Here is a 19,830-nt window from a genome sequence, read left to right on the forward strand (position 1 = left end):
AGTGTAAAGGTGGAAATGCTATTTCAAGCATTCTGCCAGTTGAGAAACTATTATTATATTTTTTTATTAAAAAAAACATTCAAAAATAATAAATTCAACCTAGAATATAGGATGCCAATTACGTGTATTTTTAGATTGTAGAATGTAGCTATCCTCAAGTTAATAAACCCCCAAATCCATGAAAAACAACACAGGACATGATTTCAGTAGCTTATTTGCAGCCCTAATGCTGAAGAAGTTCATTTTACTAGTTGTCTTTTATTTCAGTTGTCATGTAAAACCTAACATTTTGTGTTTATATAATACATTTCAGGGCCAGAATGCATGTTAATCCATGCAGGGAATCTGACATGAGTCAGGCCAATCTCCGCACATTCACAACCACATATATTGTTACTGTTTAATGTTTACTGTTTACGATGTAACATACACTCTGTGTCTACTTTTTTATGTACACCTGCACAGTCTATTGCAATTCAGTACCACAACTTTGTCATACATTCTACCTTTATGAAGTTATATATAATGTTTCGGTTTTGTTGACATTGATGGAAATGTGTTAATACATTACATACATTACAATTATTATTGTTTGTTTATTTATTAGTCACAATAAAGGCTGTATTGTACTAAATTAGGCCTATATTGAGAGATGTTTCAAACTGTTTGTCCTCCCATTTTACTTAAGTGAGGAAGCAGAATATTACAAACCCCTCTGAATATAATGCAGTCCAGTGCAACAACACCACTAGCTATGAGTTCAGTGTTGCTGAATGAACACCTCCATGACAATGTTAAAAACACCTGAACATTAGAGGCATCTCTAAAGTCGAATTTATGGCAGGACAGTTGTATTGTACTGCAGACTGTACATGCGCACATAATAAAGTGAGAACTGAGGGTATCTAGTTGAATAACTGCGAGTGTCTTCAGTGTCAAGAGTTAGTCATTTGCACTTCTATAATTAAGGTAACAGGAATAAATGTTCATATTAATGTTTGTTGCACATGGAGAGTGTTTGCTTTGCACCAGGCCTTTCCTCAGAGCTCTGACTGGAGCTTCCACCGGTCTTTATTTTCAATATAATTTCCATGCAGCCCATCTTCTGCTTTCCTAAAACATCAAATCAACTGGGGGAGGGCAGTATTCATAAACCACTAACCATTCCAGTCATAAAGCACTAACCATGTCCATTGCTGGTGAATATATGTAACCTATTGATGACAGGCAGAGGTCATACCATCAGGTTAAAGGCAGGCGGAATGACTTTAGCTGTCCCATATTTCTTTCTCTTTGATCTATGCATTTAATTTAGCAGTTTTAACACTGATCTGACACCCCAAGCCAATCAGCAGGTTGGGCCACCAGGGTTTGTCCCGGTGCTCCTGATGGCGGTCCGGCAAAAGAGGAATGGGAGCTCAGCAAAATGAGGATTTTCTTTTCCAACAACCAAATGACATCAGGGGTCTCTCCAGCTCGATGACAAAAACAGACAACGTGTTGATGTTTCATTTGTATTTTAATGTATATTCATTATCATTTTAAGTAGGTTTTCTTTTTTTTTTGTTTTTGCAAATTAAAATAACATTAAAAAATTCGCCATATTCTTCTTAACAGCTCTGTGAATGTTTTTACAGTCTCCGCTTGTTTCCCGGCGGCGGCTGGCCGCTAATAAAGTTACAACGGAAAAAAGACCATGAATTACTACATTTAATATTCATAAAAATGTCACATATAACATTGCTACTATATATTCAGACATGCCAGTCAATCGTCCTGTCCCCTGGCCTGCGTAACAGTACAAAAAACTTAAATTAAATATAAATAGCGGACACAGAATCAATAATAAAATGTAGATATGTACAACTGTGCAACATGGCAACACTTTTCATCACACCACCAGCATGTCGTCGAGTCCACACCACTTTCCACGATATGTGCGCACACACACACACACACACACACACACACACACACACACACACACTCACACACACACGCGCGCGCGCGTGGCCGTGTTGGTCGCTTTTAGTATCAGCTGTCTGAGTCCACCTCGCTTTTACTCTCCTCCGTTTTCTCTGCGGACGTTTTGGTCGATTTGTTCCATTTCTGAGAGTTCTCTGATTCCTCTGATGAAGACCTTTTCTGCCTCCTCCACTTCGCGCGTCTGTTTTTGAACCAAACCTACGTGATGAAAAAGCACAGTTTTAATATCGGAGTCTAAAGGTATTTCTTCTTTTAGCCATTTTTAGACCAAATGCCGACAGTTTGACTTGACAGGAGTAGGAATTAATTCCAACGCAGATTTGCCATATGAGATCTTTAATTATTCATCCTGTACTGGATAGCACTCCTGACTTTTCCCTTTATGCAGGGACTGAGTCCAAAAGGTTTTTGTTTTAGAGCGCTCTGTAACTGTATTTTTAAACACTGGGCCTCTTTGTTTTTTAGTGTGTAGGTGTCGTTCAAACACAGAAACATTGTGAGGAATGGTGTGTTGATAAGTGGAAATATCCTTGTGTTTAGTGTTTAGCCTAGTCATTTTCCGTTTCGCCCAATATCACCAATTTCCGTCAAAGGGATTTCCGAGGCATTATAATGTTATTTAGATTTTTTATTCACAAACTAAACAAAAAATCATTTGATATCACCTGCAAGAGGCCTGGCGTCGTTTGGTGTTCAGTAGGCTAATCCGGTTACATGCTGGCACTAAAGTACTGTCGAAACTCACCCGGACTATCACTTCATATTATTATTATTATTATTATTATTATTATTATTATTATTATATATTTTTATTTTTATTTTTATTTTATTATGTTGAACTACAGCAACACTATAGCCTTTAACCACACAGCACTGCTGTAGTTAATTAAACTACACCGTACTGTCTTTAAAAGTGCCATACTGCAATATGAGCTTTTTGTGATTAGCTGACTAGCAGTGTATTTACGTCATGTAGGCCTACTTTTGCTTATTTTAAATTATATAAAATTAAAAAATAAAATTAGATTAACTCGACAGACCGTTAAACGGTGGACAAAAGCTTACTTTACTATAGGCTAATTAAAACTTCTTGGTGATAACCGGACATTTGTGGATGGTAATAATAATAATAGCCTAGGCTAATTCCTTCTAGCCATCTTCTTGAGCGACTGAAGATGTTTAGTCCCCAGGAATTAACTAAACTAAACTCTAAACTGAAAGCAATCAGAATGTTGTGTTTGCCTGTTTTGAATTCATAAAGAATTAGTGGAGTGAATGGTTTTAAAAAGCAGTCGGAAGCTGTGCAGTATGAAAAGTCAAAGCGCCTCTGACCTCGACTTTCTCCTCCCGGAGGTGGACCTTGCGGGCCAGCTGCTCCCGGGTGCCGACGTCTGGGTACTTGGTCTCTTGAAAGAGGCCCTCCAGAGCCTCCAGCTGCTCGTCGGTGAAGATGGTGCGGTGCCTCCGCTTCCTGCGGCAGTGTAGCTGGTTGAGGAGCTGCAACTCGGTTCGCGACAGGCTGCCCATGTTCATGTAGGACATCATCTGGTGTGGGACCGGAGAGATCAGCACCGAACCCGGGCTGTCGTAGCCTGCACGGCGGAGACACGGAAAAACATCAACCACACACATTTAAGGGATGTGTACAATGTTCATGAGTAATGTGGCTAATTGTAAACTCTGGCTTGGTTGTGTACATATAGATTACAGATAAATTAGCGGAAATCTGAAACTTTGGGGTAAACTTTGTAGGCTATTTTTATGCGCGTGAATATTTTAGTTCATAGGCTACATAAAAAATACAAACTCAAAACAGTCTGTCCTTTTGTGTACACAAATAAGCCTATGTTAAGTTCATGCGTCAAGCAACAATTTGTAAACGGGTCAGTACCGTTTATCCTGGACACTAAACCCGCAACAGCATCTGGGTCATCAAACGCCCGAGACATGGACATCACATGCCTCTGACATCAGTTGCGCATAATTTCGGGTGTTTGGAATAACTTTAAATATACAGATTCAGTTCATGCCTAAAATAACGTTGCATTTCGTTGCTTCGTTGATTGGAAATAATATTTTTGTCTTCGCAAGTAACTTTGTTTTGGAGACACATATTTAATGGCATCGACGATATCAATCATCACAGCTTAACTTTCTACAAAAGTTTAGTTATCATCTTCTGATTTCTGGTTCAAACTATGCCTGGTGCAACGAATAAAACATTTATTACATCGTGTAAAGTAAAATTGCAAAAATAGCATTTTGTATTTATTCTTGTTAAATCAATGCTTCTTAGAAAAATACAAGAAAACGATGATCCTGCATTTGAAACAAAGAAGATAAATTGTGTTGATTTCATTACCGAGGTGTTTCCTAAAGGTTGGTAGCATTATCAAGAGAACAAGTTTGGTTGCCTAGGCCTACCTGTCGGGATGCAGGGGCACTGCTGCGGGCTGAGGCCAGGCACAGAGCCGCAGCACGGCGGCCCTCCTCCTGCGCCCTGGACGTGCAGCTGTCCGTAGTAGTAGCTGTTATATCCTATCCTGGTCCCGTTCACAGACTGAACTCCGGGGGGAGGAGGCCCACATGTGGCGGAGTACAGTCCGTTGTAGTCGGTGTAGATAGAGTCCGTGAGGCCGGCGGACAGCACCACCGGGCCGCTCCGGTGCAGTAGCAGCGGCTCCTTGCAGCTCGGCCGGCCAGACAGGATGCTGTCTATGCTGAACATCCCGGCGGGCATCACACCGGTGCGCGGCGGCTCGTAAACGGGACAAGGAAAACACTCAGGGAAGTGAAACTGCTCGGTAAAATAAAAGAGTGAAAGACTGAAATAGCTCTGTGCTCCGTGAAAAAGTTTCCTTAAGACTGCGTCATGATGACTCTGGAGGGTACTTTTCTTCCCTGTATGCGCGACTCCGCCGGCTCGTCTCGGGGATGCGGGCTGGTGGTTTTAATGGTAACAGTTGAGAGCATGGCTGGTTTTATACCCCGCTGACGTCACGGCGGAGCGGCTGCTCTGGGATCAGCTGCTGCAGATCGCGGCGTGAACGACCACAGATCTGTGTATTGAGAATTAATTAAATTAAGATAATCCGCTGTTTGCAGACTTTGGAAACTCTGTTGCTGAGTCACAGAGGTTCTCCCTACAGAGTAATCCGATTATTTTCTTGTCAGGGAAGGCATCGTAATCTATTAAACACATTTGCATCAGTATTTACAATTAGGGGGCAGATAGGGCCCGTTTCCATCAATTCATAAAGTCAGACCTTAAAACGATTCCCCAAAATAAGGACTTCATTAACCAGTTAACAATATTCAAATTATATTGGACCAGTAGGGTTTTTAAAAAATGTTGTCAGTAGGTTTAGAAGAGGAAACTTTTGGGGTTTTTTTGCTTTAGGCAAACAATCTAATTAAAAGAAAAATGTTATTATTAATTTACCAATTTTAAGTAGCCAGACAATTCAATGCCCATCAATAGGCCTGTACAATACAAAATGATTAGGCACAATACACTATGTTGGAAGGATGTGTCATGCCTTCCAGGTCAAGCTCGGTCTCTATAAACAAAAATATTATTATTATTATGAAATGATTCTTCATTATTAATTTAGCATCAGTAGCCTACCTATAGGAATACAGAATTACTCGTAGAAGCTAATAAAACTGTAGATTTCTAAGGACACGCTGTGAGTAAAGGGGCAGTAAAAATGTAATCAAGGCTTTTATTTGTTGTCTCTCCTTTCATACAGGACTAAATTAATATTAACCATATTTCAATGTCAGACGGAAGCCACTGAGCATTAGCTATACCTGGGCTTCATCTCATTATCCACCCTCCCCTCGCTTCTCCTCCGCGGGGAGCAGATCAGCGCGTTTCCTCCAGCAGCCGCCTCTCTGCGGGTCAACAACGCCGAACATTTCCCCCCTGACCGGGATAAGATAACGACCCATTATCGCCTCCATTCAGCCTGGAAAAAGAGAACTTAGACTATTGCATATTTACACCGCTAATCAACATGGGCTGAGTGGTGGGGGTTGCTGGTTGCTGTGGAGGAACGTGGATTCCCAGTTCAGACCTTAATGGGACTCAATGATTGCATTTAACACTCAATGGGGTCTTAACACATGCTCATATCAGGCCGACAGATACGTTTGTGAATTGAAAATGTGCCGTTTAGATATGGGAAATGATTAGCATGGCAGGGACACAGAGTGAGAGCTCTGTTTGAAACTTATTGTCCTCCACTAATGCGTTAAACAACTGATTTCAGTCACGTCTACTTGTTTCCTTTCACGCAAATACAAATTAGCCTTTAGGCTATTCATTTTACTTAAAAAATATTTATAGGTTGCGCAGAAACGTCAGCCTACTACGCACACATTTGTTTGATGCCTTGTTGCAATAATGTGCCATATGGGTATTTTAAAAATCGCATTAATGTATATTTTTAGGTAAAAACATGCCCCATATGCATTAGCCAAGTGAAATTAGAACATACATATGACCCACTGTTTATTTATGTAATAATTAAAATTTTTCCAAATTCACTTTATGTACTGGTCTTCATTTTCTGTTTTTCATTCTGTGTGGACCCCAGTCAGCTGTGGTGATCACATTTTCTCCACTGCTTTTGCACATGATATATCAATATTTGTATGGTGCAAGTAATTCTCTTTTATTGTTTTCACCCTATTCCATCACACCAAAGGTTGCTTATCATACCAGCACATATGGATAATTCATGCTTTAAGAAAAATCTAATTCTATAAGGACCAAGAGTGTGTGTTCTAGAGTGGTGAAACCTACACAACTGCCTCTTAAACCTGATCGTTAGTCATAGTGTAGTCATTCTTCCTCACTGGCTGCACATGCATGTAGTTTTTAAAAAAACATTTAAAGGTTGAGCCTCCACTTCCTGAAATGTTATTCATGATGCAAAATTACACCCATGGAGCTCCTTATTTGATTAATCAGAAACATGTCATTTAATATTACATAACATGTAAATTGTGAAATATTTATAAATGCGGGGAGTGAAGGTCAAAAAGGCAATAATTTTTAGTAGAGAGTTCAAACTTCTTTAAATGATCTAATTCAATACCTCAGTTTTATTTTGGCTTATTCTTCTTGAGCTTAAAGACTAAATTCTCTCATCTCTTAATCACTTACGTAAGGAGAGAATCCAGAGTAATACTCAGGAGTTGCCCTGTGTTGCCCTTAACACAGCAATTATAGTTATTGGTTGTGGTTATTCTTTACATGTTTCTAGTGACATGAAAAGCAAAACAGGATTTTTAGGTTTCAAGTTAGATTAAAATTTTATTCCGTATCTACATTCCAGCTCAAATCATTTACAGGTGGATAAAATTTGAATTTGACACATTTTATTTTGTGTGTAATAGCACACAATTATGAGTTTTTTTCATCTCCTGAATGCATGAATGTGATGGAAGCCCTGCTTGTTGGTGTCTTTTGATATGGAAACATGTTCTTCTTGCTGAAAAGCCTTTTCTGTAATGCAGTCACACTCTGATTCCAGCCCAGTAAAGAGTGGGAGAGGGAAAACACAGAGCCATATGCTGTTATTATTTTCACATTTATTTTTATATTTCTACTTCCAAGTGGCAGTGAAAGGACGAAGTCAAAAGAGATTGCCATAAAACGAAATGTCCATTTGGAAATAAAAGCTGAGGAAAAGCACAGTGAAAGCAGCACTTATAGGTGAATGGAAGCGTCAATCAGTCTGCAGATGGAGGCTGAAGACTAACACAAAGCTACAATAGCAGATGCATCTTTATATATCAGAGCCCTGATCTGTAAAACCTGGTTAAATACGGCAAATAAAACAGGGAGACTTGGCAATGTATCCTTCCAAGAGGAGATAAATACATGGTGAATGTTGTCCAGGCTTTCACACTGATGTCCTTTTGACTTGACTTCAGGAGAAAGGAGCATCTGCATAATTTACATAATCACAATCTCAGAAAAATACTAGGATAGATAGATAGATAGATAGATAGATAGATAGATGGATAGATAGATAGATAGATAGATAGATGTTGTTATACAGGTATTGAATTTATATATGCATGACCTTTTTAACATGTCATGTTTGGAGCACTCTCTGTACAAGCTGTTTTTTTTTTACTGAACCTCAGGTCATATTATGTGCTGTCTAACCAAGGAAGTGTGTATATCAGTTCTGAAATTAGAATTCGGTCATGGCTTCCTGCGTCCCAGTGTCTCCCAGATCTCTCTCAACTCGATGAATCATTCAAATGGCAAAAACATCTGTACACTTTCAGATAGTCTCTCCGTGAAAGCATTCTTGGTGTTCTACTTGGTTGTACACATGAAAACTGATTTGAATTGTTGTGTGAAGAACCAGTCACTACATAAAGTGGGCGTGATCTTCTGATTGTTTATTTCCAAAGGTTACATAAATTGTCAGCTGATTAGGAGGATGGATTTCACATGCTTTTAGACAATCTGTCAAGAACTTAATTTGAAGCATACTGAGGCCGTTAAGGCCATGTAGGATGAACATCAAGGTGGGAAACATTTCCAAATATGCACCTGGCAGGCGTTCATGTCATTGATCAGCTTAAATTGGAGGCTGCCACTCCCAGAAGACATGATGTTTCTTTTACATTCTCTGATTCTCCAAAATTCTGTGCTGCTTGATGATAAAACACCTTCAAACACAGGTTGGTTCAATGTTTTTGTGGTAGTCGTTTTGCAAGACTGCAAGCTAATGTAGTTGCTTTGTGCTAATGTGTTAGCTTGGTGTTTGGAGTAGCTACGGCTGACACTGTTTTGATCATCCAAGGCTGGATTACCAACTGGGCAAAATGGCTAACTTCCGTATGACTCCACACCCTCATGGGCTCTAAAGGCCCTAAGTCGTCAGTATGGCAAATACTTTGTCGTAATTTGATGAACTGCAATTTCTTCGGTAATATGCACCACTACAGTGCAACAAAGATTGAAGATGAACTTAAGATGGCTCCTGCAACTTTACCTAATTCGGCCCCAGCAGTCATTTTTGCCATGGGACCCCTAAGCAGGATCATGTGGCCCTGTATATAAAGCATGTTATAACGGAACTTTTCAGGCATGGAAACCAAATTTTCTATGTCAGCCAAGTAAAATGTTGTAATGTTGTAGAATACTAAATATTTGCAGTAGTAAAAAAGATTTAATGTTTACTAGTTTTAGATTTTTGGGGGGTTCTTATCCGTGATACACCAATAAATTTACTTTTTTAACTGTTGAAACTGTTGCATATCTTTTAAAAATACCCACAGAAATCCACAGTCCATTTTTGCAGTTCACAATGGGGAAAGCAAACTTTTCAACAGCTAAATATCCTCCTTATTATATGTATTCCACAGTGTTTATACAGATGTATTAACTTAACACAACATAAGCTTTGGGAAATGTAAAAAGTGTTACCAACCTCGAGCTCCCCCTACTATCTAGTAATTATTGAGAAAAGGGGCTCTTGGTAGCTAGTCCAATTAAGCTTGTCTGTCTTTGTACGTGCGTGTAAGTAATCTCAAAAGCAAAATACTGAGCTTACGCACCAGGGAAACACGCAGACTGACCGGCACGTTTCCTCTCACCTGACACAGTCCACTTTCCCAGCTAAACAAACAGAAGCAGCAGTCAGCCTCTGTACACTGCTGGGCTTGATAACTAGCTAATCTCCTCCTCACTGCTGCATGATAGGTACTGTCAAGTCCAAAGGGGGAGGTGGATACTGTGTGGAAATGTGTGTGTTTTTGCTGGAGTGAGGGTGTGTCGTGTGTCAGACCTTCATATGTAGATCTGATTTAGTAAATGAGATAGAAGAAGGGAAACTTTATATTTTGATGACGGGCAGATTAACAGTGGCAACAAAAATTAGGATCTCCAGTAACTCTGAGTGTTGTAATATGTGTCTATCTTTATTTTTAGCATTTGAACTAAATCCGACATCTTCCAATGGAAGCTTTATCTGATGGGTTAATAATAATATTGCCTTTTTTCGTGGGAAACTGCTAATTTGTTAGATACGCTGTTATCACTACTTTCAATGTTGCTATCATTTTTACTGTCACTACAGTCAATATTACTAATAATAATTATTTTTACTATAACTACTACTTTTACTATTATTATCACTGTCAGTACTACTATAAGTAACACTATTACTTTCAATTCATTCTGTTGCTATTAATTTTCTATCACTATAACTATTTACATAATTATTATTTTTACTATTACTACCACTTTTTACTATTACTTTTTACAATTTCTAGGTAAGCATATTATTTAAAGAAGGAACATTACAGTGTGCATCATGGTAAACCGCATTAATCATTGTATTGATGAGTACATAGTAGTAGCATTAAAATTATGAAAATGAGACCGATGTTAAAAGCTGGAAAGCATCTGAGGTCTTATAAAAGATTGCAAATGTGTGTGTTTGTGTGTGTGTGTGTGTGTGTTTGTGAATGTGAGTGTTAGACACATACACACATGCAGCCTGAATGTGGTGCCAGACAGGTCTGTGTGTGTGTGTGTGTGTGTGTGTGTGTGTGTGTGTATTTACTCCCTGTGTATTTAAAGTAACAGACCTCTTTCAATCCATCTATTGGTGGAGCCTCATTGAAATAATGCATACCGTTAAACATTTCAAGTAATTCCCCAACCTTTACCCTACCTTATAAAGATGTTATTTTTATTTTATTTTAGTAAGATGCCCCCCCACCGTCCACACATAACACACACACACACACACAGTTACACACACACACACACACAAACACACACTTACACACACACACACACACACACACACACACACACACGCACACACACTTGCACACACACACACACACACACAGACAGACGTATATACCATATTTATTGTACATGTCAGATCTGTCATGCATTGGCTGCAGCGTTGTCCGCGATGAAATCCATGTGTTGCTCAGAACCATTTGCTACAGGCCTTTCATTCCCACCACTACCCCATGAAAACCACCTGGTTCTCAAACAAAACCACAAAGTGCCTGTTGCCTGACCACAAATTTAATATCTGCCTCACACATCAAATGGCACGAATCACAAAATGTAGTTTTTGTTCAGCAGTCATGTACTTCACACATGACGTTCAAGTAAGTTGTAAACATAGTAATCCTTGCACAGAAAGGCCAATGCCTACTGGAAAACAAGTGGCAGTGATGAATGATGCTTGCTGACAGCTCAGGCTTCTTCTATGAGACACAGATTCTTAAGACAAAGTGTAATTCAGTTTTTCCCTGGTTTGTATGAGGCAAAAATAATAAAAGCCATCTTATCAATCTGAATCACAAAAATAAGCTCTATGGATCTTACCAACTCTGCAGATTGTTTACAGCAAAAAGCAAGTGCCCTGCCATATTAAAATACTTTCCCTAAAGTTCCCTAAGCACGACAGTCAGTGATGGGTTAGTCAAGGTCAATTACTTGACCCCATTTTTACATGTGTAATAACTAAACTTGTCAGTTATTGCAAATGATACTAAAAGGTAACAATAGTGGAATTAGGAATGTGGTGTACCGTAAAATAACACAACAAAGTAGATATGATGATTTTAAAAAGTCTCAGTGGCAGAATCAAAGACGCCACTGAAAGCAACACAAAATGTTTTTGGACACTTTCATTAGTCTTCAAAGAAAAACCTATACTGAGGTTTTTTATCACAAGTACTGTACTTCGCTACATTTCAAGTCGGATCTGTGAGTAAAAACAAAAGTCACATGAAAAAGTCATGATAAACTGTGTGAGAACAGACGAAAGGAGCTGCAGCAGAGAAGAAGCTGCTGGTGTGTCTGCAGCCGCAGGAGGGCAGAGTACCAGAGAGCTGCATGTCCAGATTGTGGATGTATAATAAGATTCAAGAGAGAGAGTGAAGCAGCCTAACACAATATTCACACAGAAATACAGGTAATGTGGTAGTGGAAACAGACATCAATTAATAATTAATACTTCGTTAATAATAGTAATAATAACAACAGCAATATGTGATGATAATAGGAGCAGAAGGAAAAAGGAGAGGGACGAGAAAGCACGTTGAGTTAGTAAGATGCATTAATCGGAGTAACATGTAAAGGGAGAGGAGGAGAGAGGAGCTCAGTGCATCAAAATCCCCCGGCAGTCTAGGCCTATAGCAGCATAACTAAGGGATGGTTCAGGACTCACCTGATCAAGCCCTGAGTATGGGATTCATCAAAGAGGAAGGTCTGAAGCCTATTTTTAAAGGTTCAAAGGTGATAAAGGTTGCAAAAAATGCATTAAAAAATAGCAATCCATGAGTTTGTATGAATGACAGTTCAGTATACTTCTTTATGTCGCATGTACACTTTATATGTCTTTTTGCAATAATGGTTTACGGAGGAAAAAATATTCTGATTATTCCAACACCACATGAATGCACCGCTCACCCCTACCTTTCCAAGCGTGCAGGAAAAGCTACGGTGGCCGACACACTCAGTCGGCTCTTGTGCTAAATAATACGCGTGGGCCTCCATTTTGTTAACTTCTCCTAAACCAGTCGACTACTACTACTGCTATTACTACTACTATTACTACTACTATTACTACTACTACTACTATTACAACCACTACTTACTTCACTTCTTCTGCTTCGTACTTATTCAACGTAGTGACAAAATGCGCTCAGTAGAGTAGTCCGTTCGGGTTACTGTAGATACATGGCGATGTCTTTGTTAGAGGACCCGAGGTGTATGTAGATAGAAATGGCTCATACTAAGGTAATAAAAACATAATAGTCCACTATGTAAAACTGTCCACTGAAAACATGTTATGGATATTTTATTTCATTTCTTTCAATATATCCTAAATATTAAAAACATGAACCTTTAAATGTGGACATGGTGTCTGTCTACCGAACCAAAACTGGAACCTGGTTCCACTGGAGAGGAGCTTGATAGCTAAAGGCTCTGGATACCATTTAATCCAATAAGAGTTGCTCATCTGGTGCATTCACAATGGATGTATACAGAGAACAGGATACAGTATTGGAGGCAGGGCCCCGTTCAGTCCTATGAAAGTTTCTTAGTAGCACAAGAAGCCAAAAAGCTTCATATTAAAGGCTAGCAGTATCATCAGTTAACAGTCCCATTGCATGTTGGCATAGTAAGCAGACACAAATGGAAAATCAAAGACTAAAACACAACCAGCATGATTGGTGCATCTGTTTATTGAGGATGTCCACGAATGTTGCATTTAAAATGAATAAAACAGAATAAAATACCACAAAATGATAAAATCAGATTGCAAAAAACACAGAACAATAAAAAAAAGTCGGTAAGGATCTTAATAGAAAAATAAAACTTTGGACTAACATTAATAAAATGGTCATTTTTAAAGATTATATGATTATTTAAATTAACAGCGTTAAATAGCTGCTTTGAATAACTTCTATTTAATTTTTTTTTTACTTATTTGTCCAATCATAACATCAAATGTTCAACTTTTTCTGCACTGAGCTGTGATTACCTACCTGCTGCCTCTGCTGCACCATTACTTTATGTTATCGTCTTCTTCAAATCCTGCCTTCATGTCTGATGAACTTTGACCTATACCGAGACCCTCACTCACACCACGGACCCACGCACCAGTCGGACCCTTCTCGCTCAGCTCGCAGACTTTACATTGTGAAAATGTCAGAGATTTTTAAATCACTCGAGGTGAGTTTTACAAATTTAAAACCTTGATGTATAAAAAATTCATAATAGAAGGAGCTGTTAGGGGATTTTAGGCATAAATTAAGTACTTTGACCCTTTGTCGTCATAGTTATAGTTGATCGTGGTCATAGTTTTAAATTCCGACACTTGTTGACCCATCCATCCACCCTGACCTCGTCTCTCTGTGGATGTAGTCTGTAATTACCAATCTCCTCCTATGCTCGTCCTGTAATCCTGAACATAAACATATGTTTATGTTGTCCATGTTTATGTTTATGTATATATCGTTCTGGGCCATTTCTTAAACATCTGATACTGTCATTGTTCTTGGGAGGAAAGGCTCTCTCAGTTATAAACAGTTGAGTAAAATGTTTTCAGAGCATTTGAAATAACCAAACCTTCAAAATCAGGACGGTGTAAAAATATTCACACTATAGAAACAAAGTGTTAACATAAGAATATGGATTTAAAGTTTAAATTATTTTTACATAACTTTCTTGGACAGATGAAAACATTACAAACAAATCAGTGTGTTCTTAATTCTTGTGGTTTTGTCAATGAAATGCACTTTAGAAGCATTTAAGATTTTCCTAAGAACAGCCCTTTCAAGCAGCTCAGATTTCAGGAGGCACATGAATATACAGACTATTCAAAGAGGGGGCGAATGCAAACGTCCATTTTCAAAATGGCAGTGTTGTACCTGCTATTGAGCCCTTGCCTGTGTCGAGTCATTTTCTACTTAAATGGTTTCAATTCAGTGCTAACGTCATGCTGTCAGAGGACAGAAAAGGCCCAGCCGCTTTCTTTCAGGGGTCATCAATCATTCATTATAACCAGAATCCATCAGCCAATCCTGGTAATTACTGATCACAGGCAGCCAGTCATGTGGCAGGATCAAGGAAACACACACACACATTATGCACACTGCTGTCTGACCATGTGTCATGTCAGGAATCAGAAACACATTTACACATTAGAAGGTCTGAAACATGCTCTCTGACTCCCCCCTCTTTTCTCAGAGGTGCTACTTAACACGCCTTGGAATTATAAGAAATTCAAATCAGCTCTGCACTCTGTGGCAGGAACATAATGGAACCTAGAATTATTCTATCAAAACAAGCCAGCACAGACACAGCCAGGGAGCATTCAACACATTAGAATTTAAACCTCAGCCCTGTCTTAACACAAGACTGCACTGCACTTTAAAATGTATTTTACATATCCACATAGGATTGTCATGGCAGTGTGTGAAAGGGGCATTCAGTACATATTTATATCCAACTCCTATCATTTCTAACACCTCAGTGTTCATTTTCACATCGTTGCTCTTTTCGTTGTTTTATCATAAGTCTGATCCCGTCATGATATGATCCTACATGAGATGTTTCAGGGTAGAAATATTGCCTAAATTCTATCATTTTACCAGCGTCTGATGTCATGCAAAGTCATAATGATCTATACCTGAAATATCATTGGAGGGCACTCACAGCAATGTACATTTTCCATAAAAGAAATAAAACACTTATCATCTTAGTCATAAATCTCTTTGATATACTGTTTTGGAAATACCTTGAGACTGCTACAAATGTTTATGAACTTAACTGAAGTAAAGATAGGGTACATCATTATAAATGGAATCAAAGCCATGGAAGTCATGTGAGTGTAGGTTGTCAGGTGAAAAGTGTCATTCTATGGCTTCTATTTGTGTGCTGATGATTGCTGGTTAGATTTATGTGCATGCTTTATGCAATTTCTCAATTTGCACATTGAAGTGGAGAAGCTGACATTTTTAAACACCTGGCTGAGGTGGATAAGATACAATAAAGGCTGATGGAACGAGTAGACGTAGAAGTAGACCTTGCTGTTGTCAGAACCTGCCTCTTTTTTCTACTGTAAACAAAACATTCACCATCTTCATCTGGAGGGGGACATAAATGTCTATCCATTCAATACTTGTTTCACTCAAACCACCATGGTGGCGCTAAAGGAAAAGCAAGAGGATCACCAAAATCTGTATCAAATTTAGTGAGTCCCATAGGCGTCACTAGACCCTTTTTCCTGGAGCACGTGCCCCTGGATCCATGTGCTGTGCCCCAGTGAAAAAGACCCCGTGGCATCTTTTTTGGATGTGTAAGGCTCCATAGTCAAGTTAGCAACAATTGGCTGCATCTGCAACGTCCGATCAAGTTACAAACATATATGCAACTTTCAAAATAAAACTACCTGTTAATGTGAAAAGGCATGTAGTTAATGATATGAAACATCGCAAAAAACGAGTCAATGTTGACAGCGAGTGTTTACAACGTTGATGAGAGGACAAAGAGGGACTATCCTTCTGTGCACAAGAAGAGAAAATAACTCAGTCAGGTAAACTTGTGTTCTCTGAAAGTCTGATGTTAGCAGGTTCATGTGTAATTTAGCTTAGCTGCAGTGAGTCAGCCAGCTAACCCAGCTGAGCAGTGCAACTATCTGTTTTTGTCTTGGTCGCTTGCCAGACTGTGATTGAACAATATTAGAGTGAAATAGAACTGCAGCATGGAAATGATAACTGTGTCGCGCATGAATATGCGTTCATACGCGCGTGCACGAACTGCAACTTGCACATCCGGCTGAGTGGTGCTACAGTCCGCAGCCGGAGTTTGTTGCATTCCAGCAGCAACATTTGTGCGACCAGTCCAGACAGCACACAGATGTGATGGCACTCCTCATAGGCACACATCATTTTAAAACAAGACAGTGATTATCTGTTTATCAGTGAAGGTTTTAACATAATTATTTTGAATGCTGTACCCCAGATTTGTGAAGTGATCCACTGTTGACCATAAAGAAAAGTTTAAACCACAATTAACTATCCGGTTTCTTCAGCTTTTGCAAAAATCAGCATTTAAACTTGATAGAAATAATGATTTGACATTTATCCTGAAAATGATGAAAATCGAATGATAGGAATTTTTTTATCATGATAACATTTTTGGCCATACCACCCAGCCCTAGTATAAATAGTCGACGTAATATTCAATGCGACACACACACCAGCGATCCACACAGCTTTCTCTTTTTTAAGTTAAAACGTTTCAGCATTCCTCAGAATGTAAAGACAGATAAGCGGTATGAAAACCTTCCAGCTGTGTTTTCCTCTGCCGTTGTTGCTGCAGCGGTCTGTGTGACGGCGGGAGCAGAGGGCTCTGTGAGCGGGCGGCTGGCCGGCCTCACACGCTCCTCCCGCGGGTTGGCACATTCCCCCGCTGCCACTTGCGGAGCTCCTCAACTCCGACAATATTCAAGCACATTTTTGTTCCGCCATCACTTCTCATAAAACTGTCAATATTGGAAATCTACACAGCTGATTTCTCACCTCAAAACTTCTCAGAAGTGGATTTAGTGATGAAATTCCATACGAAAACTGTAAAATATAAAACTTCCTGTTGCTGTGATGATGCAATGATGATGCAGTGAATAGTGACAAGTCTCTCTGACCAATCAGCAGTCTGTCGTGTTTTCACGTTACATTTTAGTTTCCCTCAGCTCGCTTGGAACCTTGACGGAGGTGAGGTGATATGAAAAAAAGTACCTGGAAGCAGGTACAGGTACAACATTTCTACAATGGAAAACCAAACAAAGTCGAGCCAAAGGGCCTCCGCTAAGACTAGCTTGGTTTGAGGGCGTGCCTGACCCCGCTAGCCGCTTGGCAAGCTTTATGACACGTTTTCATTGTGACGTCACAAGTAAAGGAAGTGAAGGGCTGGACTACAAACGAGCTGTTTTCAAGCGGTTCTGAGCAGAGCTTTCTGTGGGAGATGGGAACTCCCCTTGGGCTTTTTCACTTTGCAAACCTGTTACATGCACAAAAAAGATATATAACTCAATAAAGGAGAGGGAAAAAGCCAAAAAGCAGAATACCACTTCTTTTAAGGTAGTAGTGAGAGCAAAGCAGTGTCAGGTGTGACTGTGCAGCAGTGGCAAATTGTTTACATGGCTCACAGGTAACATAGCATACATAAATTAAGTATGTGTGCTTATGCTCCGGTCAAATCTCTTTCTGACATGGCCAATATTAATGGGCTAAGAAAGGGAAGCTGGTAAGGCACATACTAACATTTTATACACTTCAATCAAATATAAATCAAACATTTACATGAGGGATGTGAGGGCCAGTGCCCCACTAGAGCGTCATGTCTAGCAACGCCCCTGGTGAGTCCTTTTGCTTTATTTACCTTAAAACAGATTCAATTCTTGTTTTCAGTGATTTACAACAATGTAGAAAAATAAAACATGAACACACTCTCTGATCTTTTTGAAAAAGCAGTAGTAATGACCATCAGAGATATAAAAAGAATGAATAATGAATGAAAAAAAAAAAAGACATACAGAGAGCGAATGAAGAAGGAGAGAAGTGACATGATGACATAAAGCAGTTTTGGGCAGCTGCATTTCACCATGTGTTTCTGCTTCCAGTAGCTCTGGCAATGTATATGGCCCAGACGTGGACAGTATGCAGGGCTGGTGGTAATCAGTTCTATCACACAATACTGATCTATGATCTGTTGTCATTGCAGTGTTAAGACAGAGATTGTCAATAATAATTATTGTTTGTTTTCGAGATTTGGAAGGTTGCCTGACCTGAGTGGCCAAAATATGGCAGATAAGCTTTTTCTGTCTTTTCCATAAACCACATTTCCCTCATAATAACCCTGTTGTTTCCTGCCTCCTCTCTTTGTCTTTGTTGTTTTTAGTTTCACTACATTGATAAATGTGTACAAAGTATTTTTTGATCAGCCTTGTACTTGCTCCAACATCTGCCATCAACAGAACAATTCGTGAGTGTCTTTGCTAAATATTAACCACCTACTAAACTTTAAGTAGCTCATTTGGCCTCAGTTTAGACATAGGCTGACTTAAACTTCACTTTTACAATGCTAACCTATGCCCTATAGTGCAGGCTGCACACTGGTATAGCATGCACACGTGCTAACATAAGTCCTTTCAGTATGCATACTGTGATCATTCACATTCTTAATGAAATAACCAGTTCATAAAATAAATTCTTCAAGTAACCAAAATGTTTGTTACATTACTTGCTGGTCTTGCGATGAAATGACCAAACAAGCAGTTCAATTCAATTCAATTTTATTTATATAGCGCCAAATCACAACAACAGTTATCTCACAGCACTTTTCATAAAAGAGCAGGTACTAGACCGTACTCTGTGATGTAGTGTAGTGAAGTGAGAGCTTTCAATTGGCTGTAACTTTGTTTTACTTTGATGAAGTTGTTTATTAAGTTTTTTGTTTATTTTTTATTTTTTCATTTTTGGATTGTTACAAATACTTTGCTTTAAAAGTACCAAAGAGTCAAACAGTGAGAAAAGGTACCTAGAAATTCCCAGCCTTGAGGTGATGCATCGTGACGCATCGAGGAATCGAATCAAATCAAATTGTTGACCTGATAATCGTAATCGAATTGAAACGTTAGACCAGTGATGCACAAGATGCACACCCCAATATAGGCTATGTATATGTGTGTGTATTTAAGTGTATTTATTGAAATCATTTACAATCCTTTAAGGTTAAGGTAAGGAACAGCCATCAACACACACAGCCTGTATATGAACAAGTTTTGTAAAAAAGACTAAATCACTCAGTTCCACAGAAACCCGACTTAAGGATCCAGAAGTTGAAATTTCCAGTTGAAATTTTTGACTGGGAACTCAGAAATTCTGACTTCCCAGTGCAACTGGAACGCACCAATATCATCCCTGCAGAGTCAGCAATATATGCAGGCGTGATTTAGTCTCCCCTTCTCTTTTCAATTTATTTATATTTATATAGCGCCAAATCACAACAACAGTTATCTCACAGCGCTTTTCATAAAAGAGCAGGTCTAGACCGTACTCTGTGATGATATTTACAGAAGCCCAACAGTTCCCACCAAGAGCAGCACTAGGCGACAGAGGCAAGGAAAAACTTCCTTTTAAGAGGCAGAAACCTCGAGCAGAACCATGGCTCAGGGTGGGCGGCCATCTGCCTCGACCGGTTGGGGTGAGAGAGAGAGAGAGAGAGAAAGAGAGAGAGAAAGAGAGTGAAAGAGAGAGAGAGAGAGA

At 39.2% G+C, this 19,830-nt stretch overlaps 1 protein-coding gene across 1 annotated transcript; it reads right to left on the minus strand.

Moving 5' to 3' along the window:
- Positions 1 to 1,575: 1,575 nt before the first annotated feature.
- On the minus strand, positions 1,576 to 4,901 carry gsc (goosecoid). Its single transcript, XM_046063180.1, has 3 exons — positions 4,411 to 4,901; positions 3,319 to 3,578; positions 1,576 to 2,184 (listed from the first exon to the last, which is right to left on the minus strand). The coding sequence occupies exons 1-3, from the start codon at positions 4,724 to 4,726 to the stop codon at positions 2,035 to 2,037; spliced, it is 726 nt and encodes a 241-aa protein (XP_045919136.1). The 5' UTR covers positions 4,727 to 4,901; the 3' UTR covers positions 1,576 to 2,034.
- Between the last annotated feature and the right edge of the window lie 14,929 nt (positions 4,902 to 19,830).

This window comes from Micropterus dolomieu, linkage group LG11, assembly GCF_021292245.1.
Source record: "Micropterus dolomieu isolate WLL.071019.BEF.003 ecotype Adirondacks linkage group LG11, ASM2129224v1, whole genome shotgun sequence".
Lineage (NCBI taxonomy): Eukaryota > Metazoa > Chordata > Actinopteri > Centrarchiformes > Centrarchidae > Micropterus > Micropterus dolomieu.